The 25,946-nt window shown below is 44.1% G+C and overlaps 1 protein-coding gene across 1 annotated transcript in view; it reads left to right on the top strand.

Moving 5' to 3' along the window:
- The window catches only part of STAM (signal transducing adaptor molecule), a 181,737-nt gene extending 156,364 nt beyond the window's left edge, over nucleotides 1-25,373 (top strand). The window contains exons 13-14 of the mRNA XM_069211542.1: nucleotides 1-36; nucleotides 22,816-25,373. The exon at nucleotides 1-36 is cut by the window's left edge and continues 137 nt beyond it. Of these exons, the coding sequence (XP_069067643.1) occupies nucleotides 1-36; nucleotides 22,816-23,026 (247 nt within the window). The 3' untranslated portion in view covers nucleotides 23,027-25,373. The remainder of the gene's footprint in view (nucleotides 37-22,815) is intronic.
- Nucleotides 25,374-25,946: the final 573 nt, after the last annotated feature.

Here is a 25,946-nt window from a genome sequence, read left to right as displayed (position 1 = left end):
TTCACTGCCAAGTCAACAAGTCCAGACTTCCTACAAGTAATTATTTTATGTTTCATTTAAAAAACACTTATCGTGCATCTGACCATTTCTTTCTGTTTTATTTGATCCAGTTTACTACATCTGACTAACAACATAAAGGCAATTGTTATCAATTGTTGATTCTTAGCAACATGATTCAATTTTCCTGAAAATGTAGCACAGTAATTTAGTGTAGCATCATATCAGTATCATTATGTTATAATTATATTGACCAGGTCAGAAACGTGGCTAGTAATGCCTGCTTTAAGCTCACTCAATTTTATTATTTGCATCGTACTTGCAGTACCCCACAATGGCTGCATAGAATTTATTCCTCTCGTCAGGGGCTTGTGCTAGATGTGGTGCGACCTTGGCAGCTTTGCTGCACATGGTGTGGGATTTTCATACTTTAAAGAGGTACTGGGAGCTGGTGGTGCGAATACTCAGAGGCTACACACATCCGCGTGGACTTCAGTCAAACATTGCCTATTGGGAGCCCTTTCACATTCAAGAGAACAAAAGATGGGTATTAGAGATGTTCTGTTGTTCCTGTCAAAGAGATGCCTGGCTATACACTGGGCCAAGCCTAGGCCTCCAGAAATGCATAAGGGGCTGGGTTACTTCTGGGAGTAAGCAGTGGCAGAGGAAAGAGCCACTTAGCTTTTTCACACCTACTTTGTTTGACAGTTTTTCTATAGTGAAGCATTCTCCAATCCCTTTGCCTCTTGTTGCTGTTGGAGGAGTCTGTTGAAGGAGTCTGTTGAAGCTTTCATCTTTAAGAGGTGGCTTTGTCTGTTGGAAAGGGCACTGTAGGCATTATTCATCTTTTTCAGCCATCCGTCTGGCCCAGGTTACTGTGGTTGGGTCTGTTTCATGTGTTGTGAAATGTCCTACTGAACAGATGGTTGAGGAAAGGTCGGCATCTGGTAACTTTCTAATGTTTGCAACTAATGTACATCAATAGTTTAATGATAGCGTGGGTGGTTCATAGTCGCCCTATTTTTAAAGCATGTCTAATTGTTGGTGAGTCTATCTGTTCTGCATGAAGTTCCCATTTATGGTGACTTGGTGGTGGCATATGAGTCTTGTTGCCTTCCTGCGAGCCTAAGTATTTGCCCCATAACGTTGTGCTTTCACAGATCAACTAATGCATGTGTGGGGTTTATGATTAGAGTGTTTGTGTTGTAAGTTTGACCCTTAAGTTCTATGTCATTAATGTAATTATATATTTGCGAATGTATTCAGGGTTTCTTACTTGTAAGAAATCATATTCCATCCCTTTCTGTGGCTCTATTTGGGTCATTCTTTGCAAACTAGGACATAGATTTTAATATGAACACAGAAGGGGACACTGTGGGGGGGTGAGAACATGACAGGCCTAGTGTAGAGAGGATGGCTAGTGGTGTTATAGATGGGTGCGAGTGGGTCAGAGGGATGGTGGTTTGTAGGTGGTTTAGATTTTTTAGTTTAGGAAATTTATAGAGCGTATGGCTACCAGGAGGCCTTCCAGCGCTAAAAAGGTAAGTCAAAGGCCAGAGCGTAAGCTCAAGGAAAAAACTATGATGAGAATAGAAAAGTCTTCAGTTTCTTACGAAAAGGTAGTTCTAGATGTTCTTGTTGGAGTTCTAAGGGGAGGAAGTTCTAGAGGTGTGCAGCTTTAACTAGGAAGGAGTTAACTCCCCATAAGGTTCTCTTGAAGCGAGGAGTGTGAACCAGCAGGGTAACAGAAGATCTCAAAGTCCTTGCTGGAACGTAAAAGGAAGTGCTTTGCCTAAGGAATTTGGGGCCCTTGTTATGAAGGGCTTTGTGTGTCTTACATTGGGCCTTAAAGTTGATCCGTTGCTTTATGGGAAGCCAGTGGAGGGAGGGTGAAGCAGGTTTGGCCGATATATGTATGGGTGTATTCTTGAGAAATCGCGCAGCCGCGTTTTGCACTACCTGAAGTCTCCTTATCACTTAGCCAGGGGAACCAAGAAACAGGGAATTGCCATAATCCAGTTGTGACAATATCAGGGCCTGAATTAGAAGTCTCCTGGCAGGAAAAGGCAGAATATTGAGAATTTTCCTCATAGTTCTTAGGAGGCAAAAGCAGGATGAGGCGATCTTTTTGGATTGATGGTCCATCGTGAGGCAAGGGTCTAGCCAGAAGCCAAGGCTCTTTATATGGTCTTTAGGGTGCAGAAGATTTTTAAAGTCCTCTGGGAATAGTGTCGGAGAGTTGGAATGGGCGCAATTGTCCACGATCATTACTTCCGACTTTTCATCGTTAAGTTTAAGTTTAGACTCAGTCATCCATTTGGCTACATCCGCCAGACAGGATGACAGATTCAATTGAGAGGTGTTCTCGGCGTTTGAGAGCGACACAACTAACTGAGTGTCATCAGCAAATGAGACCAAAGAGAGGCCATGGGGTTCCATAACTTTGGCCAGATAAGAGAGATAGATATTAAAAAGGGTGGGGCTCAACGAGGTGCCCTGGGGAACACCGCAGGTGAGGGAACATGTATTAGACATAAACGAGGGGTCGAGAACTTGGAACGTTCTATCCTTCAGGAATGAAGAAAACCAACTCATTACTGTGCCTTCAATTCCAGAAAGTCTTTGAAGGAGAATGTTGTGATCCACAGTGTCAAATGCGGCACTTGAGATCTAACAAGATAATAGCTGCATGTCCACCACAGTCTAACAGTTGGCGGGCGTTTTCCATGACTGCTAGTAAGGCTGATTCTGTGCTGTGCTGGGGCCTAGATCCCATTTGAGAGGGGTGCAGAAGTTGGCGATCTTCAAGGAAACATGTTAGCTGATTATTGACATGCTTTTCCATTATCTTAGACAGAGTAGGGAGAAGAGCAGTAGGTCTGTAGTTGCTCAGCTGCATGGGGTCGAGTTTAGGTTTTTTCAATAAGGGTTTAACAACAGCATGTTTCAGATACTGAGGTATAGATCCCGAGGTTAAGAAATGATTAAGAGTGTTAGTCACTATAGGAGATATTATGTTGGAAGCCAACGCTAGAATATGAGGTGGAGCGGGAGCAAGGGGAGATCCCGATTTTATACTGTGCAAGTAGTTAGTGACAAGCGCCTCAGTCAGAGGCTGAAAGACTGCGAGCGAGACCGTTAAGACCTGGGATTTTTTTGCAAATAACAGTCTATTTCTTGACCGGGAAGGAAGAATAGATTTCAATGATCTTTTTTGGAAGAAGTCTGCCAAGTCATTACTATGATCCGTGGAGGCCTCTATAGGAGAATCGCCATAAGAGATATGAGTAAGTTCTTTAAAGATCATAAAGAAATCTTTATGGGAGTTTGCAGATTGTTCTATTCTAGAACTGTAAAATAAAGATTGAGCAGATTTAATTCCCTCATGGTAAGCTCTAATGGCTGCCCTGTATTGTTTTATTGAGGCGATGCTGTAATCTCTTCTCCACCTTCTTTCTAGCTTCTTACACTCTGTTTTGTTCAGACAATTGAGATGTAAACCAGGGTTTGGCCTTATGAATAGTCCTTCTAACAGTCGTCTTAACTGGAAGGAGAATATCTAAGGAAGTAGAGACCCAGTTATTCAAATTTTCTATGATGCCAATGCTGGGCTCATCGTAGTAGGAGGATAAGAGGCGAAGAATGTCCTGCCAATCCCTGGGGTCCAATTTTGACCACTGGCGGGAAGTTGACTTTATAGGAGGTTGGTGGGGAAAAGGGGATCCACAGGTTAGTGTAAATGAAAGTAAGTGGTGATCTGTCCAGATCAAAGGAAGAGGTGCATAGAAGAAAAGGTTAGAGAGGTTACTGAAAACTAAGTCGATAGTATGGCCTTTGGTATGAGTAGGTCTTGTAATGAGCTGAGTCAGGTCTAATGAAGCCAAGTTGGAGAGGAGAGTTTTGGCAGATGAACAGTTTCTGTTGTCTACGTGAATATTGAAGTCTCCAAGTATGGTAAAATTGGGGTTTTACAAGAAATGCCAGCTACAAAGTCTGGCAAGGCCTGTACAAAGCTCCCATAGGGGCCGGGAGGGCAGAGTATTCCAGAGAAAGTGAATGTCGTGGTGGAGCATGAAAGTGGAAAGAAGACTGCTACTCTTAGACTAGATTCTTGTTATAGCACTATAGAAATAATAAAACTGTGTCTCTTACTGAGAAATTAATGCTGCAGTTTTTTTCTGCAGAAAGCCTCTGCACCCATTCAACCTAGAAAGAACTCCTGCAGCACCCGACCTTTGGTAAAGTGTTGTACAGGATTGCCACAGAGCTTGTGCCCAGCTTTTCTTCTAGCTAACCCCTACTGCATAGGTATTGGCCTCATGGTCTTGTCTGGCATGTGGCCAGGCCCTGTTCTCTGCGCACAGCGTGTTTACGGCCAACCCCAGCTGCAAGTAACAAAAGGGATAGGTTGGCCACAGAGATTGGCCTGTGGAAAGACCCTGTGCTAAAGTCTCATTTCGACCAAACCCTGCTACACATGGCATTTGGCTATGCATGGGGGGGGGGGTGATATATGGGGATGGTAGAGCCTGCGCTGTCGCCAAACCTAGCCCTGAAACTGTACTGTGACCAACCTCACTGCACACAGCTGCTTGGCATTTAGTGTGGGAGTTAGCTGCAGGGCCTATCTTATAGCGAGACCCAGCACCCTACGTTCCTTGTGGTCAGTCTACAATAAGGCCAGTGCAAGTGCCATACACTGTCAGAGTTGCAACTGTGTATTGTTCGGACCTAGTTACCAAAGGAATTCATTCTTTGGTTTAGTAATAACTTTAGCGCTGTTTGATGAATCTTCACAACACTTTCCCAAAAAAAAAACATTCATCCACCTCAGCTTATGGAAAGTTTCAGGGTGATCCGTCAAGCAGGGACCCAGAAAAAAGGGGGTGAGGGGGAAGCGTAATTTCCTCATCCACGTTCCATGTGTGGCTTTTAGAACAGTGCTACAGCCAAAACGGATGAACGAAAAGAAACCAAATGTGGCAAAAAGCTTGATTGTTACTCAGAAAGCATGCTTTTTGTGATTTGATGTAAATCCGTTCAGTAGTTTTTGAGAAAGTAAGGTTAAAAAAAGAAATGTATAAATATCTGGATGGTTGAGTGCTCAAGATTCCAGAAGAAGTCCTACAAGCAAGCAACTTCAAACGATAGAGTGATCTGATTGGACAAAGTGCTTTTTTCCCTCCTCTGGCATTTCCTGCGAGAGCTTGTGCTCTGATTGGCAGGCCGTATCATGACTGGAAATTTTGCAGCTTCCATTACATGACACAGGAACTCAGTCTGGTGTCTTGAAAATGAAAAGAATAAGGTATAAGGGAGCAGGGTAGGGATACCCTTTTGACCCTGGACTTTAATGGGTGAGTGTTCCCAGAGTGACTCCACCCCCAGGGCCATGTTATTTTAAATAAAATAGCCCCCCCCTGTACTCCTCTGGGACCTCAAACAATTTTTGAACAAAAAAGTGGGGCGGGTGTCCCTTGGGGTTAGCCCAGGTCCTGCGGCCAACTCCATGGTGCCCAAAGCCAAAGACCGTCCACTGCTGGAGGTTGGCGCAGGGCCTGGCCAAAAGCAAGTCCCTGCGGCCAACTCCCACCCCAATTGTGCACAGCCGGGGCTGGCAAAGTTAGGTACGGTAATAATATCTTACTTTACCTCATACATTCACTGAAAGAACACACGTTAAAGTGATGTCATAGTTGCATCACATTTTCAGTTAAAACATAACAATCTAAACTTTAAAAAAAACTGAAATTCACCAGTTATAATTATCTCAAGTAACTACAACTAGCACTATGCACTGCTTTTGACCTAACAAAAATTACATCACTCATGAAATGTTCTATTACATCACTGATGACATCTGAGATGACATCATTGATGATATCACTGTGTATGTCTGGATCACGATGTGAGCATCAAGAAAAGTTCATTCAAAGCCAAAAGACTGGAAAATTGAGAAATTTCACAGTGATATTGAGCACCTCTTTTCACTATCGGCAGTGTCAAGGTTACGTTGAAAAGCCTGAGGCCATGATGCATACATTCTTTACATTTTGCTACACTTGCAATAGCTAACTTTCCATTATCGGTCCAGCATGCAGTCTGAAACCTGTGTCATACAAGGGACCATAACGAAGGCTCCTGTTCTGCATGCAAATGTATTCCATTGCAAACCAAACTATCAGGCAGTGGAGGGACATAAGGCAAGTAAACTACACAGTCATGCAGTGCCATGACTGTAAGTGCACGTCCGATTAATTTATTGAAGCGGTCAAAGGTTTTGAGTACGATAATTTGGGGAGCATCTCTGGTAAACCAGAAACCCAATAGGAGCAGAACCCAATCTCTGCGTTACTTGAAGACGGCAGACAAAAAATATCTCCTGTGCCCACAATGAACTTTCTACCCAGGTTCTAACATACAGGACACAGGTCCCAATATCCCTTAGCCTTGAAAGAATACGGGGCGACAGTAACACACACACATACAGTACCCCACCCCCAGTGGCAAGAAATGACCTAAAAAGAGGGCTCAGCAGTAAGTGCTACCCACAATAGCAAAACAATTGATGTCCGAAGGCATTCCTCAAAGCGGAAGCACTCTGTATGCTAAGATGACCTCTAGCGACCACTGGGGCTCATGTAGACGTCAAAGCTCACAATCCTCAAAGGATAGCATACAGTAGACGCCCAAGCTCCACATAGGGGCCAATATGGGACCACAGCAAAGTTCTACAGACATCACAGCCAGCAACAGACGGAGGACACAATTCAATGACCCATCACAGGTCCTGTTGTTGCCTATCCACTTGCACTTCCCAGGAGCACCATAAGGTACGCAAAGTCATCTTAAAGGATGCAATTTCTGAGGAAATGTGGTCGTTCCCTGTACCAGAGTCAAGGAAGGCAGGTGCTATCACAACACCATCTTCACCCCAGCAGTCCTCACTGCAGTCCATCCATTCATTCTGATGGGAAAATCTCTGCAGACCCACTGTGCCATATCAAAAACTATGTCCAGCAGAACAAGAGGATGATGTCTGGCACGACTACAGAGTGGGTGGTGTGGTTTGCAATGCCTAGCTCCTGACTTTGTAACAGCATCTCTGCCTGATAACACTACTGCATACCACGCAGTCATAGTGGGGGTGACACATTGAACAGGAGAATGATTTCCTAATAGAAACGTTACTCAAAATAAAAAGAAGCAACCAGTACTTACGCCGATGTAAACACCCTGTTCAAGTGCTCAACATTAGCCTTCAAAGTCCAAGCCAAGTCGGAGTGATAACTTCACAGATGCAGAAGAAATTCAAACCTATGCTCCAAGAACCCTTATTTAGCTGATCAAACTTGCTGGTAGTGCACACAGCTAGAAAAAGGGCACTCACAACTTGAAAAGAAGTAAGAAAATAGATGTTGTAGGAAAATGGATAGTGCTTGGTGCGGCGATGCAGTGACATTTTACCAATTCCATGACATGCTGCAACAGGCAGAAGTGGGAAGAGCTTTAGGAACTGTTACAATACCGCTGAGACTTGCAAAGGAAAGAAGGCACAGGACATTGTGCAGGTGGGGAAAATCCGCTCCAGTGCAGGCATCGGTAGTGCTTTGACTCTTCGGATACAACCAACAGACATATTAACATCAGTATCCTCCGGTGTCTTAATGATTGGTTTAGAATTTCTGTGTGCTAGCCAGACAGTTCAGCAGCACCTCATCAGCCTAACATTTGATGGTTAACACCTATTTGGACCTCAACTAAATGAGATGCATCAACAGAATGGCATTGCCAGAAGAAGTACACTGTGATGGGCACAAGCTTCTAGCTACTTAAAGCAAGTCTTGTGTGGCCGAAAGGAGGAGAGAAATGTTGAAATGGGGGAAGGAAGGTCAGAGGTGCTGTTTTTACCCCTGTGATTTGCCTTCAAAGTGAATTTAGGGCTTCCCAGGTTCTAGGTAAGAGAGAGAAATCTAGTTTGTGATACATTATGACACAGTAATTAGGGGGAAGAGATTCTGGTTAGGGTTTTCTAAATTAGAGGTTAATCTGGAGGAGTAAGACGCAGCCATATTCTCCACGGGAGACTACTGGGGTCTTGATAGACAGTCAGAGCCTGAAGCGATAGAGAGTTAAAGAAGGCTGCAACCGGAAGAAGCCCCTAATGAATAGAACCCTCTGATCTTTGTTCTAGAATATTGTAGTTCTAAATGCCCCTAATAAGAGTTACCACCTTTAGGGCAGGGGTCTTCCAACTGGGGGCCAGGCTCCCCCTAAGGGGGCCTCAAGTGATCCCAGGGGGTAGGGGGTCGTCAGGCTCTGGCCAAAAGAAACATTATGCAGATAACAGTGCTTTGTTTTAAGCACAAAATCATGTAATGCGTTTTAAAAAAGGTAACATAACTTGACTGCAATGTTTAAAAATGTGAAAAATTCTGAGTGGGGGCGTGAAGATTTTTTTTTTTTCCCCCCCACTGGCGGGTGAATGGTATTAAAAAGTTTGAAAACCACTGCTTTAGGGTGACCCATTTATTTGTGGAAAACCCATGGAGCATGTGATCCTGCTCTTATCCCATGTAGTTTTTTGCGACAGCCCTAATAAAAACAATGTAAATAGGTATCCTGTGTGACTGTTCTTGCATTCTTCTTTTTCTGATAAAGGTGGCCTATGGATGTTGCAAAATGGGATACTGAGCAGGCTTGCAATCTAATTGGCAGCCTACACAGCATGAATAGGGTGCAAGAGAGGTTCCTCAGGCAAACTATCCAAAAGTTAGCTTAGCAATTAGCAATGGGCCCATTTATCCTCGTTGGAGAATGTCACATAGCACTTTTTTATAGTGCAGATAAGTTAGATCAGGGAATTAGGAGAATGATGGTGCTATTAGAAGAGAGATATAGTGACACATACGGTTAATAATCTTGAATACTTGGCAGTACTTACACCCTAGAAAACTAGAGTACTCTCACTGTTCAGCAGATAGACATGGTAATGATAGACCGCAATGTGGGTTGTGGGGTGGAACGTGGTCTTGGCACTACCTGGTCATGCACCAATAGTATCCATTTTATCATGGCATGGGACCTGGGAACGCGAGAAGGGGAACCTCCAGGGTGCCTTAATGATGTCCTTCTTAAGGACCTGTTTTTCAAGATGGACAGTTGTAATCCAAAAACAGAGTATTTCCCCTTTAATGACACACTGCAATATATCTTTGGCATGTGATTACCTTTGGTTCGGAATTCTTTTAAGGCAGGCCTGAGAAGGACTTGTAGAGCTGAAGCAACCTGGCTGAAGGAATAGAGATGGAGATTGTTAATCTCAGAAGTAATTTAAGGAGGGCAAACAATGCAATCAAGCAAAACTCTAAAAGCAAATATATGGAGCAAGGTAGTGGTGAGTGGAGGACAACTTATACTCTTGTACCTTAATACAGAGGATTATATGTTAGCCAGAGTAAAGCAACATTAATGTGAAGGAGGGTAGTAAACAGTGCAGCTGCAGACAACCAAGAGAAAGAAAAAGCAGGCACAGTATTATTAGGGAAAAGGAGCACATGAAATTCTAGATTTATGGAAGATGAAAAAGAAATCGAAGCCTGCTTTGACTTCTCTGTATCTGTCGGGCTGCAAGACACTGGAAGTTCCGCTTTCTTGGCCTCCCACTGAAGTTGAGCCTGCGGCTGGGCCAACTTCACGCTTCCCTGAGTGTCCTGGAGCAATACCAACACCCACCAAACCCTAGAAGTTTTACTATGCCATGTGCCTAATATTTGGGAGGCCTGACTGCTCTGGTGTGCCTTTGGGCCCCGCTGGGTCAGCAGGGGCCCCTGTTGGTTTCTCACCACCAGCTTCAGTGCCAGTGGGGCCCCAAGGATCCACTTCTGTAACCGGACCGACGCCAGTCATTCCACCTCGACTTTCTCCGGCTCCCGTCCCGATGTCAACGCTCCTGGTGCCCACCGGTGGCGCCTTCCCCATTTTGATCCCCGACTCCGATCCAGCACCTTTGGGAGCCTTGCCTCCCAGATCAGATCCTGCTCCTTGTATCTATGGGCTAGGACACTGGGAATAATGGGAGCTGGTCTTTGCACCCTGAGGAAGCCCAGCCTTTTGAATAAGAGTTTGATTGGTGTGAGGAACTTTGGTGAAGGTAGTGGCCTGGATACTTCACTAAATGCTGGCATGCTTTCTCCCCCTACCATAGCTACGGTGGAGAGAGCGTCTTTTGTGATGGTGTGGCGGAGGTCCTCGACCTCCAGTTGCCCTCAGTGGTGGTGAAGATCAGTGTCTTGATTGAGGTGCTTGAGCTGGAAGTCTCCCCATCTGAACTGCTTCTTCAATTTAATGAGGCCCTCCCAGATATCCTTTTGGGCACCTGGTCCAAACCCAACACAGGGGCTCCTGTGAATAATACAATCGCCTGTCGCCACTTCCCTACCCCAGGGGGCCCATATTTCCTCACTCAGCATCCCACCCCTGAGAGTTTGGTAGTCTTAGCTTCCACCTCCCATGTCAACCCTGGTGCATTCCCTACTCCGCCAAACAGGGAATCCAAGAAGCTGAAGACAACTGAGAAGAAGGTGTTTTTTGTCCACTAGCCTGGCATTGTGGACTATGAGCAATACATGCTTTTTGGGTCCGCTACTCCCTTGCTCTATGGGAAACAGTTGAGCAACTTTTGCCTAAGGTCCCGTAGGTCACCCGAGCTGTGCACGCTCAAGCTGTAGCAAACGGGGAAGATGCAGCAAAGTTCACAACTCTCTGTGGACTCGACATGACGAACTCGCTGGGGCAGAGGCCCTGAAGCACCACACCTGGCTTGGTACTACTGGCTTTTCGCTGGATGTCCGGTTGTTTTTGATGAATATGCCCTTTGATGGCTCCTATCTCTTTGGAGACAAAGCGGATTTGAGGCTAGAATGTTTTAAAGATAGTCAGGCTACAGCCCGATCCTTGGGCTTATCTTCCACCTCACACAAACCTCAGTCCGCTTTTCACCCCTTTTTTGGCGACAGATGGGGTTTGCAGGTAGTCCGAAGGGGCTAACTCCCTCCCCTTGGTGACCACCCCAGCCCCCTTGCCACCATCCCAAGACAGGCTGCTAGAGAATCATCTTTCTCTTCTCCACAAGGAAATTGCAGCTCTCTTGGCTAAGGGAGCTATTGTGGAGGTCCCGGTGCCAGAAGTAGGTTGTGGTTGTAATTCGTAATACTTTCTAGTGCTTAAAAAGGATGGGGGCCTTCGTCCTGTCCTAGACCTGTGGCCCCTCAACTGCTCCCTCAAGAAGGAGAAATTCAAGATGCTCACATTGACTGAAGTTTTATCTACCTTTGACCCAAGAGACTAGATAATAGTGTTGGACTTGCAGGATGCATCTTTTCACATCCTATCCTGCCTGCCCATAGGCGTCACCTGCGGTTCATGGTCGGCCAAGAGCGGTTCCAGTTTGCTGTGCTCCCTTTTAACCTGACCAGCACCCCTCCGGTGTTCACCAAGGTGATGGTAGTGGTTTCTGCTCACCTGCGGAGATCAGGGGTATCAGCCTTCCCCTATCTCGACGACTGACTGTTGAATGTGAGCTCACTCCCAGACTGTCCTCTCCCACCTCCAGACTAAGGCGGACCTCCTGCACTCGTTGGGGTTCACTATATATTGTACTGTAATCATATTTCTATAGCGCTTACTACCCCTGACGAGGCGTCAAAGCGCTTTTCGGTGAGTAGCACGCTACTCTGGAACCCAACAAGAATTAGTGATGGATTAGTATCGGGAATTAATGAGTACAGTTTTAGTATTATTATGAGTTAATTTGAGCCGCGGATATGAGAGTTTGTTAGTTAGATTGACTGCAGTAATGGAGGGGTGGAGGAGGAAAGAAATCCAGAAGTGTTAATTGGGAGTATATCCTTCATTTACTCAACCCAAAGGCTTGGGATGAGTAAAGGGGGATGGAGGAGGGAAGAGTATGTGGAAGGCTTAAGGAGAGCATAGTAGCAGGGTGAGATAAATGCGGGCGAATTTAGTAGGGTTGTGTGGGAGGTCATGGTAGTAGAGTGAGGTTTGGTGAGTTAGATGTGGAAGCGGAGGGAAGAGCTTAGGCAGAGTTATTTAGGAGATGAACGTAGTAGAAAGGATTTGGGATGAGTCAGAGTGAGAATGGAGGATAGTTTGATAGAGACATGACATATGATGATGGGTAGATAAGTGTGATAAGATGAGCAGGAATTCATAGATATCTAGTATAATAACCCACCCAGGAGCCATGCAATGACCCACGAACATGCCAAGCACAGAAACAACATATACACATACACACACATACAAACAAACATGAATATACACATACAATACATAATTAGAACCATGGGTAAAATATACTTGGTCAAACAGGTTTAAAGAGTGTGTGTATTTTATTATGACATAGTAGCGATACATATTTTCTAAAGAACTATACATAACTAGAAATACACATAATCTAAAAAAAATTTTTTTGCAACATAGGCATATGCAATCCATAGTTGTTTGTATATGGTGTTTATGAAGGAAATAACCAACTCTTGAGAAGCTTTCTGAAGACAAGAAAATTATCTGTGGCTCTTATAGTTGGGGGTAATGAATTCCATAGTTTGGCTGTTTGAACAGAGAAGGATGTACCACCTGTAGTCTTTTTCTTGTATGGTGGTGTTCTAAGGCGGGTGCATGAGCTTTGCATGTCTCTTAGATAAGCCTTGGCTGCTCATCCACAGCTAATCTCTAGAGAGCCTGGCTTATAGACACTGCCAACACTACACTAATAGGGCATACCTGGCCCTGGTATAAGGTGTAAGTACCTTAGGTACCCACCACACACACAGGTCAGCTTCTTACATATGTCCTGCCATCTTCAATTTAGAAAGGGGCTAACAGCTTGGCTCTTCAGTGTTACCTTTGTTGCTTAATTACCTCCTTAATTCCTCAGTGCCAGGGCATCATCTTTTGGGCAACAGAGGTAATACACTAATCTCTTTTCATTATTCATTCATTCAAGTACAATGCCAAAAGAAATGGGTGTTCGAATTCCTATTCGAATTCCACCCCTAACCACTTGTTCAGGCTGCCATCTTGGAAAATCTATGAGGATTGCTTCGTTGTTGGAGTTGAGGGAGGGAGTTTGTATGCAAAGTTAGTAGGTTGAACTCTATGCAACGAAATCCTGCTTACGTAGCCTCTGTCTTATAAATAAAATCATTCTAAAATAACTACCTTTATCCCGTGGATGAAAAAGTATCTGTACTTTATTCTGAAGGGCAAAGTCAAAACAGTGCAGCTGTCTAGAAGGGATGAAATTCTTTTTTTTTGGACTGAGCCCACTGAAATACTTATCTCTCAATACAGGGTAGATACAAGGCAAGAACGTAGAACACTAAAGTGAAACCAGCTAAAAAACATTTAATAGGAGTTGGCTTACACCAATTAACCAGAAAGTAAAATTCACCAGTCTATTTTGTCTACCAATAATGGTTTCAGATGTGAAATATCTGTCTTTAAAAAACTTTAACATGAAAGGCTAGAGTAATGTGAAAATAAAATATAGCACTCACACTTACCAAAAAACTTAGAGTATGGTCTTTTAATATGCCACTTCGATACGTGGTCTGGGAGTTTGTCATTACGATTGCCACAGCTCCATAATGGTTTCACTGAAGTCTGGGATGTTTGGTATCAAACTTCTCAGCACAATAAACCTACACTGATTCCAGTGTTGGATTTATTGAACAATGCACCCAGAGGGCATCTTAGAGATACCTCCTGTATTTTACCTAATCCTTTAGGTGCACAACCGACTGGTTTGTGCCAGCTTGCCACCAAGAGATGGGTTTTGGACCCCATGGGGTGAGAGCCATTGTGCTGACCAGAAACAAAACCTGCACTGGGTGGAGGTGCTTCACAACTCCCCTCTGCAAAACCTAACACCAGGCGGTGAGCCTCAAAGACTCAGGCCTCCTGTTAGTGTCCCAGGGTACTCCAGCTGGTGTAGATGCCCCCTGACATCCTCTGAGAAGCCGGCTGGCTCTTAATCAAGTGAGCCTTACTTACAGCCTGGAACCAGTGTAAGATGTAACACCACAGGTGTCCACCACACACTGCACCAGCTTCCTACAGAGGGTTCCAGGGAACTAGCATCTTGTATAAAAAAAATATATATATATATTATAATAATAATAAAGTCACTAGAAAGTCACTATAAATATCGGGTTATCTTGGATGGTGGTAATTGAAGTTACATACAAATCCTCAGCGATTGAAGGCAAGTTAAAGTCCAACTGAAGTCACACCTGACTCCCTGTCAGATGCTCCCTTTTCATTGTAGCTGGTGCAGTTTCGGGCTTATCCTCGTGAGTGGCGAGTTCAGGATATTAAGGCTATGATTAGTGATGTTTGAGCCTCTATCCTGTATCCTGCTAGTTACAAATGCGTGTTGGCATATGCGGGCTTTGCAGTGGGACCGGAATTTCCAATGGGCACATCATCTGGGGAATCTCTCTGACATAGTCCGGATCTCAGAGAGAACTACGAAATATCTGCAGATTGGGTCAGCATAAGATCCCTCTTCTTCAACCAGATCTGACTGTAGTGAAAGGTGCGCCACTCCTGGTTTCTGGTGCCGTCTGAGAGAGATCAGAGGACACTGGTCTCTGGCGGAATCTGGACTCCACATCAGCCTGCTGCAGTTAAGGGCGATATGACTATCAGTGAAGGCCTTCCATCAGGAGATTGGTTCAAGTATACACGGACAACACCACTGCCAGTTGGTACTGTGACAAACAAGGTGGGTGAGATTGTGAACCCTATGTCAAGAGGTCCTGCGTCTCTTGACGTGGATGGAACATCAGAGCTTTTCCCTGGTGGTTCAACACTTGGCAGGTTCTCTAAGCACCGTAGCAGTTGCTTAGCAGATCACGAATAGCATCTCCCTCAGAAAAGTGACGCAAGGTCCCTTTCAGCAGTGGGGAGAGCCTTGGTTAGATCTGTCCACCTCCATCTAGAACGTGCAATGTCAACACTTGTGCGCACTGGAGTTTCCAAGGCGGCTCTCACTCGGTGATGCTTTTAATCTACAGTGGAGCTCAAGCCTTCTGTACACCTTTTCTCTTATACCACTCCTGTCCAGAGTTCTCAAGAAGACCAAGAACGACCGGACCCAAGTTATCCTTGTGTCACCTGATTAGGCATGGAGAGTCTGGTATCCCGAGCTATTGAGCATAGCGGTCGATCCTCCGATCAGGCTGTTCCTTCAGGAGGCTCTTCTGCTGCAGCAGCAGGGGAGGGTTCTCTGCTTGAACCTGTCCAGTCTCTGCCTTCTTGTGTGGAGATTGAGTGGCAGCAGTTGACAGCCTTTGACCTTCCCCATAATCTGAGATGTCATCTTGGCAGTCAGGCGTTCCTCCACCAAGATGGTATACGCCTGCAGATGGAAAAATGTGTGCTCTGGTGTTCAGACAGAAATGTTGATCCCGTGTCTGCGCCCCTTTCTTAGGGTCTTCTCTTCATTCTATCTGTTGCTCTGCAGGGCTCTGTTCTGGGCACTCTTAAATGTTATCCTTCTGCTAGCTCTGCGTTTCTGAGATTACCTGATCAACCCTTAATTTTCAAATGTACTGTGCATAGGTTCATCTTTTTCCCTCTTCTCCCTTTTTTCACGCTTCAGTGGGACTTGAATCTGGTTCTCACATTCTTGATGTGCTCTCCCTTTGAGATGTTTCACAATTGTCTCCTGTGGTTGGTCACCCTCAAAACTGCTCTCCTTGTGGCTATAACATCTGCCCGACGAGTTGGCGAGCTACAGGCCTTATCATCTAAGCCACCCTATCTTATCTGTTCCTCCAGGCAAACTAGTGCTTTGCATGCAAGCTTCCTTTCTTCCCAAGGAGGTCACCTCCTTTCATGTAGGTTAGTCTGTCACCTTGCCTACTTTTTATGCTCCACCTCGCCCTTCCAAGGATGAGGAGTGTCTCCATCATCTGGACCCAAACGAGCTTTGTCGTTCTGCCTTGAATGCCCACAGGAATTCCGGGTGGACGATTAACTCTTCATGGGTATGTCGGAGCTTAAAAGGAACATGCTGTGCAGAAAAGGACCATCTCAAGATGGGTCCTGCTCTGCATTAAAATCTGCTACACATTAGCCAAGACGCAAACTTCAGAGGGTTTGCATGCTCATTCCACCAGAGCCAAAGCTGCGACCACTGCTTTAGCACGTTATACCTGCCAAGCAGCAAGTTTGGCCTCCTTGCACACGTCTGTCGGGATGGGCATTTTACCTGTTCGACCCTCCAGCATTTCCTCGTCTACAATTGGCCTGCAGACCCACCTCCAGGGATGGTATCTATTGTAAGGTAAGGAATCTGCAGCTAGAAGTCCCTTATTAGATGAGCATGTTACTTACCTTTGGTAAAGCCTTATCTGGTAGAGCCTACATGGAGCTGCAGGTTCCTTACTGGCCCACCAATCCTTCCTGCCCTGTAAACTGATTTCTACAGATAAAGCTATATTCCTTTTCAGGGCCCTAGTTTGCCACGCCACTGGTCAGTGTTCTTAATGGCTCTGTTCTTTCTGGCATGGAAAGTCATGAAAAGAAACTGAAGTCAGTGCCCCTGGGTGGCGCCTATATATGTGTCACGGATGTCACTTCCGGCGTGGAAGACTCACATGGAGCCGATTGATGCCACCTGCCGGTGCGCTGGGGTTCTGCTAACAAAACATTTCCAGATCCAGTCTGACACCTGGGATCATTTTAAGGTAAGGAATCTGCAGCTAGGTATAGTCTTTACCAGATAAGGCATTACCGTAGGTAAGTAACTTGTTCGTCAAAAGCTATATTCAAACAGAGGGATGCAATACAGAGATTGCAGAATATCTCTAAAGGGTCTGGGGTTAGATGCCCTGAAAAAAGGAACACCGTCCTTCCCATCCCCCATTCACACCTATTCTTAAGAAACCAGAGTTCAGCCCGGTAAACAAATACTGTCCCTTCCAGAAATGGAGAGAGTGGGACTGTAGAGTAATAGCTGATATGTTTTAGCAGTAAGATAAGGTAATTTGAAAACTGTAGGCAAAGATATGGGTTGCCAGAAGTTGTACAGTTTTGATACCAGCAAATTAGCTGGGGTGATGCAGTGCATTGGCAACAAGCCAGTCAAATTGGAGATAGAGGTAGCTTCCAGACAAAATGGAAGTACCAGTTGAGATGTGTGAAAAATCATAATACAAGACATACCCAAAAGGATGGGACACAGTATGGAGGGACATCTTTACGTTAAGCCTCTCAGATAGACGTAAAGAGTCCACAGTGAGGGTCATGATGAGGTGGTATATTACTCGAGATAAGCTGAATAGAATGTTTCTTGGAACATCAGAAAGGTGTTGGAGAGGATTTGGGAAAGAGGGTACTCCTCATGTATGGTGGGCATGTCCATTGCTCAAGGCATATTGGAAGAAGTGTTTGCTTTAATTAAATCGAAAGAGGGATTTGAGATATGAGCAAACCATACAGTTAGTATTTTGGGTGTACCCCCTTAGAATTTAAGGTGATCACTATACAAGTTTTAAAGCTTGTGTTTCAGCTTAGGCTAATAAATGATTATGCTACAATGGAAACAAATGGTGAGCCCTCTGTGGCTTGTGTGGTGTGAGGGGGTGGACATACAGGAAATCATGACACATTTAACACCATAGGTGCTATTGACATGAGTTCCCCAGCAACAACACTACTCAGCATAAACTGTTTACAGGGGAGTCAAAGCACCCAGATTATGGAATCTAGAACCAAAGGGATTTCCATCTGCTGCCCTCACCTGAGGCTGCAAGGATAAAGCTTTCATTGCACCCTTAGGACATTTTTTGTTTTGACTATTGACAGTCAGCATGTCATGCATATTCGCATCATCAATTGTGAAAGTGAAAGCAGCCAAAGCTTTCAGCTCAAGCTGCTTTCATATTGATCAGTGCTTGTGAGCACAACTTGAGCCCGCGCCCCAAGCATGATCTGAACTGGAAAAGTATCACTGGCAAGGAGACATTCTCTCATTTCCACCAGTACCTCTCCCTAGAGGACTGCTGCTCATGGATTGTCGCATGAGGTGGGGCTCTGAGCTGAGAGTCACATAGAGATACCCTTCAAGGGGCCTTGGCCAAACCTTGCTCTGGCCTTTCGACAACCACATTATTTCTCAGTATCTCCCCCCCAGCCGACACGACGCTGAAATCTTCATGGAGCAGGCATCAGCCAAGTCAGATGAGCCCAAATACCTGTCTGACTACCCTGTCTGATAGGGTGTACAAAAGTGTGTTAACCTTTGAGAAGAGGCTATTTTCTCCACCAGCTAGGCCCTCAAATCTGTGAATGCCAGATGCTCCCTGGGCCGCTGTTACTCCGCTTTTTGGGATTCAGTAGCTTTAGTCTTCCCAGGTATCCCAGAAGACCTCTTGGTCATTCTAAGTCAAGCCATACACAGCAGTTGTAGATTCAGCCATGTTCACAATTTGTTGTGACTTAGAAACCACCAATTTCCATCTGGTATGCCATAGGCACCAAAGTTGCCATTTGCCGCCATGTTTGGCTGTTATCCACTGGGTTTCCGAATGATGTCCTCTCGTCATTCATGGACATGCCCTTTGACAGGACTCATCTATTTGGGGACAAGGCAGATTTTGCTGTAGAGCGGCTCAAGTAGAGCAAGGCCACAGCACACCTTCTGGGTTTCTCTGTCCCACCTCGCCCACTGCATCAGCCCTACCAATCCTTTTGTGGCTTTGGCAGAGGTACATCATACCGTCAGCCAATTCAGCTACACCAAGGTTTCCATCAGTTTTGAGGCCATGGCACCCGTCATCCCCATGGTCGGGGTCAGCAAGCCACTCAGTCTACTATCCTGCATGCCCCCTCCCCGGCCCTCCTGCAGTCCCACCTGCTAATCCCCATTAGCAGAGCACAACAGCCTGGTTGGAGGCTGTATCTGATGATTTTTGCCATGTTGGCAGACTATCACATCATACATGTGGATCTTGTAGAGTGTCTGGAAGGGGTACACCTTTCCCTTCATTGTCACAATGCTGATCCTTCCACCATCCCCAGAGCGACCGGCAGTGGATCATTTGTCCATCTTACAGCAGGAAGTAAAAGCCCTTTTGGCTATCAAGAGGGTACCTATGCCAGAATTAGGCGGTGGTTGTTTGTCCTTCTTTGGCAATAGAAAGTAGCAGGGCTGAGGCCTTCATCCTATTTTAGACCTGTGCCCTCAGTGCCATCCACTGGAATGAAAAACTTAAGATTCTCGTGCTAGCCCAAGTCTTATCTGCCCTCGACCCTGGAGACAGGATGGTAGCATTGGATCTGCAGGATGCCTGTTTCAACATACCCATACCGTAGGCTTATTGGTGATACCTGCAGTTTATGATGGGACGGGAGCATTTTCAGTTTCCTGTACTCCCTTTGGTCTCAAAAGGGCACGTCAGATGTTCATAAGGTGAGGGCGGTGATATGGCCACATCTTTGGAGGTCAGGGAATCTAAGATTTCTCCTACCTTGACTTCTGTTGAATGATGGCTTGTTTCGGGCAGTCATCAACCACCTGGGGACTACGGCGAACCGCCTGTCATCCTTGGAGTTCACTATTAACATGCCAAAGTCACGTCTGACTCATTCGCAGACGCTGGAGTCCATTGGGGCCATTCTGGACAAGATTCAGCTTTGTGCCCTACCCCGGAAAAGATAGTCTAGGGCATTCAGACTATGATCCTAATCTCCTGGGCATGAGCATATTTCCTGGGATCAGGCTGTCCCTCATTGAGTACCTGGTGTTTTAGCAGTAGGGCACAGTTCTGCACTGGGGCCATAGCAATCTCCTCCTTCATGTGTGGAGATTGGCGTGACCACAGCTTAACACCTTTGACCTTCCTTCGGCAGTGTTTGATGCCATAGTGGCAGCCAGGCGTCCCTCAACAAAAACTATAAACCTGTTGTTGGGACAAATTTGAGGTTTGGTGCGGCACATGGCAGGTTTGGCACCCTATCGGCCAAGGTTCTTTGTTTGTTATATCTCCCTTAGCAAGGCTTTGCTTTGGGGACAGTTAAAGGGTACGTTCTTATGGTTGCTGGACCAGCACTCATTCAAACCGCCAGTTGTGATATGTATTTTGATAGGCTTAAAACACTTCCCTTTCCCTTTGTTATGCCCCGGTGGGACCTTGTTACTTAGCATTTGATTTGCATTCCATTTGAGCTGCTTCACAGCTCCTCATCATAACATCGGTGTGGCAATTGAGTGCGCTGCAGGCTTTCTGGATCCAACTTTAATTCACCACGTTCTATCCAGATAAAGTGGTTTTGTGGACACGAGCATCTGTCTTGCCAAAAGATGTGATACAATTCCACACTGTTCAAACAACCACCCTAGCAGCATTCTGTGCTCCGCTTCACCCCTCTAAGAAGTAGGAGAAACTTCATTGCGTGGACCGCAAAAGAGACTGAGCTTTAACATCAATTATGCCAAAAAACATTGGGTGGATGATCAGCTGTTTGTGGGTTTTGCTCGAGCAAAAAAAGGCAAAGCCATGCAGGAAAGGACTCTCTCACTAGGTCATATTTTGTATGAAGATATGCTGTGCAGAGGCTGAAAAACAGCCTCTGGAATCACTGAGAGCTTATTCCATCTCTCAGGGCTGCTAAACCAAATGATGTCAGTGCGTGGGAATGGCACCTATATGGTCACCACATCTAATTTCCAGAGTGAAATGGTGTCAGTGCAGAGCCACACGGTGCCATACACTGGCGCACAGAGGCACCGCTCAAAAGTTTCCAGATCCAGTCTGATGCCTGGAGAGCATTCAAAAGGAGGGGAATCTGCAGGTATCTAGTGTGTCTATCAGCAAGAGCATTGCTGAGGTAAATAACTTGTTTATAATATATTTACCCAAATCTGCACCCCCCCACCCCACCTTCCCCTAAAGGGGGCAGAAAGCCCATTAGCACCACTGGGGAATTTAAATAATCAATTATTAGGGTCGGAGGTCTTTGGCCTGTCATTTGGTCCCAGACAGTCTTTCTGATCCCAGGAGTGATTGAAGATTTGCCCCCCTATCCTTCCTATATTTGTGTTTTCCTACTTACATTCATTATGTTTTCTATTTCGAAATTATTATTATTATTATTTTTTTTTTTTAAATCGGAACAATCTACACAAATGCCCCCTTGCAGACTTTAGATTTTTTTTCTACTTTTCAGAAATGTGTAGGATTCTAGGATCATCCATCAGTGTAACACCTCTTTTTGCCCCAAAGTTGAAGGTAGTTAGATACTGCAAAAATACTAACTACTTTGAAAATTGCAAAAACGCACACTTCTTTGTGCAGCACTTTTTCCCTCGATTTCTTTAAAATAAAACTCCGCCATAGTTGTCTGTTTTCTCAGTTCCCTTTCTAAACACCAACGTGGAGAAAAAAAAATTATGCACATTTGATCTGAACAACTTCTGTCAAAAATAGTTATGAAAGCTTGGCAAAGCCAATAGTTCTGGAGGCTATCAGCCTTTTATTTGCCAGTGCTTGTTTTTTTTTCCCCGTTTTTGTAGAATTCTGTTAGGTGAGCTGTCGAGCCCTTGGCTATATATAAAACCACATTGCCTAAAAGCAAAATTATTTTTTAGTTTTCTAACAGTACACATTGCCATAGTATCCTTTGGCAGTAAATGACTACTTTGTGTGTGGACGTGCTCATTATGAAAGAGGACAATGGCATCACTCACAGTGCATTTAGCCAATGGCTAAAGTGGGCTTCCCCTTTGCCCATGCTGTATGCCGTTGTGGGTGTAAGAAAATGTGGATGACCCAACAGCCCAGTGGCTGAAGAGGGCTGGCCAAAAGTCCCTAGACGTAAGCAATTTAGATATCTCTACTTTTAGTAGGCTCAAAAAGTCTTGACTAACAGCAGACCATGAAAGGGCTCTGCACTGGGTTGGGAGTTTGAAGGTAGTTGGGAGTTGGGGTTGAAAAGTGGTTGGGAGGATACCAATGAAAACCAAGCAATTAAACGAGGAAAGGTGATTTCCTGACCATATGGTTGTTGTGATACATGTATGGCCTAATATAAAAAGCCATCTATCAAATTAGATTAAGAGCTCAGAGCATATTTGATTGAGGGAAAGTCAAGCAAATGTTTACAAATACGGAGTGTCTGCGAGTCAGAGAGGGTATATATGTATGAAAAATGAATGCTATTGTCTCGTAAGATAAGATAGCCCATTGCTTTGTGGTAGAAGAGTGGAAAGAATCTGTAGCAGTGTATTAAGAATAGCGGTTTGCATTGGTCTTCTAAGCGATTTGTTCCTGCAATGTAATCGAGAGGGACAAAGGACGATTAATGCTGAAACATTTTACTTGACGTTTGAAGTGCCTTGAAATGTGTAAACTATAATCTTGATCTTAAAATAAATGTTTTGGGGAAGAAGATCAGATCTCACTCACTGAATTTTTTCTTGTGCCTCTTTGTATTTTGCCAACCGTGTCAGAATTAACCAACATGAAAAATAAGGAATTTATCTTTTGGTGTGATACCTTTTGTGAGAGTGTGAGAGGAAAAGAGAGAGAGAGCGTGTGTGTGTGAAACGTGGTCAGTTTTCAATACGTCTTTATATTCAGAACACAAACTATGTTGAAAGAAGAATTAATTATGCTTTCTTTTGAATGGAAAGAATAAATGCTTTGTGGACGGAAACCAAGTGTACTGCCGTTAAATGACCGTGGTTTAAATGATTGCTAATTGTTGTGTTTTCGTTTCCAGTGGTACCGGTGTCAGTTCTGCTCCTGGAACTACATATGCCAACCAGGCTTCAGTTTACAACCCTCCTCCACCTACATCCTCTGACATTAGTGCATATCAGAATGTTGTTCCTAATGTGCCACAGGTGCCAACCTACAGTGCGGCGTCTCTAAGCCTTCAACAGTCATCAGACAGTCAGCAAAATGCATACTCCCAAAAGGCATTGCTATAGGACCTGAATACCCATCTATTATCATCTCTTCTAATACTGCTGACCATGATTACTCATGTTGTATATGTATCTTCCGCTTAGGACTCTAGCCACAGTTTTATGTTCATAAGACAGGTGGGCTGTCTGTTCAATTTGCACTGTCTCCAGCTTTTTCAAACAACTAAGATTCTTTTTGCAGACAACTGCAAATATTTGAGACATTTGATTTATTTCAAAATGCCTACAGGTTGGTATACAATATATTGATGAAGAAATTGGCTGATATTGAGAACTCAAAACTCTGTCACTGCATACATGTCCTGTACATATTGTTTGACTGTCTGATAGTCCTTTAGGTATCCGATGGGGCAGATTATATTGACAATGTTCTAAATCCATTCCCATTCATCATTTTTTATAATTAAGTGGTTATCCTGATCTCTAGTGTTCTACAAATGTATGAAAGACTTTGGGCCTCATTTAGAGAAGAGTAATCTGAATATGCTATTTTCTGACAGATGCAGTAAATCGCCTTCTGCAGGGTTTCAAGTGGGCGAGGTAGTGCCACTGTATTGTAATATGTTTGAGGTGATTCCCAGGGCCTGATTTAGAGGTGGACAGTAATGCAAAATCTGCCAGTAATGCAGAACTAGATTGAGTAAATTTGCCCACAGCAGGATTATCACTGGTGAATGAACCATGGCCGTTTGATAGATTGGTTGTTAGTCCACCAGGACACAAAATTATACATGAAATGTAGGGCAGGTGTATGAAGGGATTTTGCGGTCTTAGACTGCAAAATGGCCTTTTGGTATGTACAAAACCCATATTGAGATTTGGTATCTCATTCCGAAACCGCAATTTGGGTTTGAATGTAAATACGGAATCACTATTTGGAAGGGGTGCCTTTAGGGTGTCTCGTCCAAATAGCTGTTTAAAATTGGATGTGTTAATATATTGTGACTGAAATCCAGTTGCAAAACATTCATATTGTATTCATTACATAAAGTTAGTGGTAAGCGATTCACAAACAGGAAGGGTCCCTTTGTGAATGTTGACAAAAACATTTTTAGGAGGACCACTGGTTAGTCCTGCAGAACAGTTGTAAAGGAAATATGGCTGACCAAAAATAAATAAATACAAATAATGCTCCATTTAAAAGCATTCACACACATGGTGGTCCACTTAGCCCAGAACGCTACCATCGCTGTGATGGCAGCAAATCTTTATGGGTCGATATTTGCGACCTACCTTATTAATATTAATGAAGTAAATACAGTTGCAATCCTTTTTGGTTCAGTATTTTGTGACACGACCTATTCATACATAGGTCAGTTTGCAAAATACTGGAGCACTACTTTTAGCGAATACAATATTTGAACATTTGGCCCACCATTCCCACTTCTGTGATTGAGGCATCTGCCTGTAACCAGTGTGTTTTTAGTTTACTGCAGTTCTTTAAATGTGTATATCGTTTTTATAGTGGCAGAGTAGCTGCGTGGAACAGTTATTCTTCCCTTGTCCATGTCGCTTGCAGGGTTGGGGGGGGGAGGGGACATGTGTGTATGTGTGTGTGTGTCTGTGTCTGTCTGTCTATATTCATCTCAACAGAAGATGGGTCTCAAATTGTGGGAACTAAATACATCTGTGTGTGTTCCTTAGAGTGATCACCTGCCTCTCGGCTGGAAAAAACGAGATGCTCCTGTCAGCAAATGTTTCACCAATCTTACTTAGATTGGTAAACTGTGTTTACCAATTTTACTTAACAATCTTACTTAGATTGGGAATTGGTGACCTGCTTGGAGGGCGTTCCGTAACACCACACGGATTCCGAAGCATAAATATGATGGCTAAATGAAGGCATTGTTTGGCTCTTCAAATACTTTTAAAAGTATATTTAAAGTAGCATTTTCAAATTACTTTAACATATTGTGGGACCATAAAACACCTCAGTTTCTTATTTACTTGTTTAAACCATAAAATGATTGGGCATGTCCATGTCGTAGTGCAACTGGGTGTTTTACATTTTAAGATTTCTTTCTTAGTGAGGTAAAATACCAAAGATTTGGGAAACTGTTTTGGTTGGTACTCAGTTGTAATGTAACTGGAAGGAATACATAACACTACATTGTGTAAGCCTGATCTAATTGATTTTGCTCACTGAAGAACAAATTATGGATCTTGGTTTTGCATGATTTTATGTGCAGCTGAAGAAATATTAAACAAAATCATCAGGTAAATGAGCTCCATTTTAAGCAGTTTGTGTTATAAATTAATATACATTTGCAAAATGTGTGTCCCCTTATCATTGTTAAATCTGCTTCCTGCACTTACATTGCAATGGAAATACACTCACAGATGTTTACCCTTTTTGTGCCTTTTCAACATGTCAGGCCTATCTTTTGACTTTATTGACTTTTCACATTTAGATGTTGATTTTTCCACCATTAACATTTCATATAAATTGTGGATATATAAGGGGATGCAGGATATCTCCACAGTTCGTTTTGCTAACGCAGTGCCAGAAGATTTTAAAGGGAATTTTCACTTGAGCACAAATGTCAGACAAGAAGTAGTGGAATAAGCAAGTAGTGAAACAGGCGCCTAGAATTTCAAATATAATCAATAATAGAATGAGAGCCCCTGTCAAAGTCTTTATACTATTATGGTATGGCTTGTCCAGTTCCAAAACGTTTAGAAGATCACACTCAGCTACGTACTCTAGCTGTTTTGAGTCACAAGCATCTGAGGGGTGTGAGAAAGAACACCTACAAATACTGCAAGTGTCAGGGATCTCGTGATAGCCATGCCAGTACTTAAAGGAAGATGCTCTTGAGGGGAAGCTCAGAAAAACATCTGGGGAATCAACAGGTGTGGGGCATGAAATAGGAGCTGAGCCAGATAACAGAGCCAGGCCATTATGTGAGAGGCAGCGTTTTGC

This window comes from Pleurodeles waltl, chromosome 10 (assembly GCF_031143425.1).
Source record: "Pleurodeles waltl isolate 20211129_DDA chromosome 10, aPleWal1.hap1.20221129, whole genome shotgun sequence".
Classification (NCBI taxonomy): Eukaryota; Metazoa; Chordata; class Amphibia; order Caudata; family Salamandridae; genus Pleurodeles; species Pleurodeles waltl.
The sequence above is the reverse complement of the archived record's forward strand: the minus strand, read 5'-3'. Positions and strand labels throughout refer to the sequence as shown.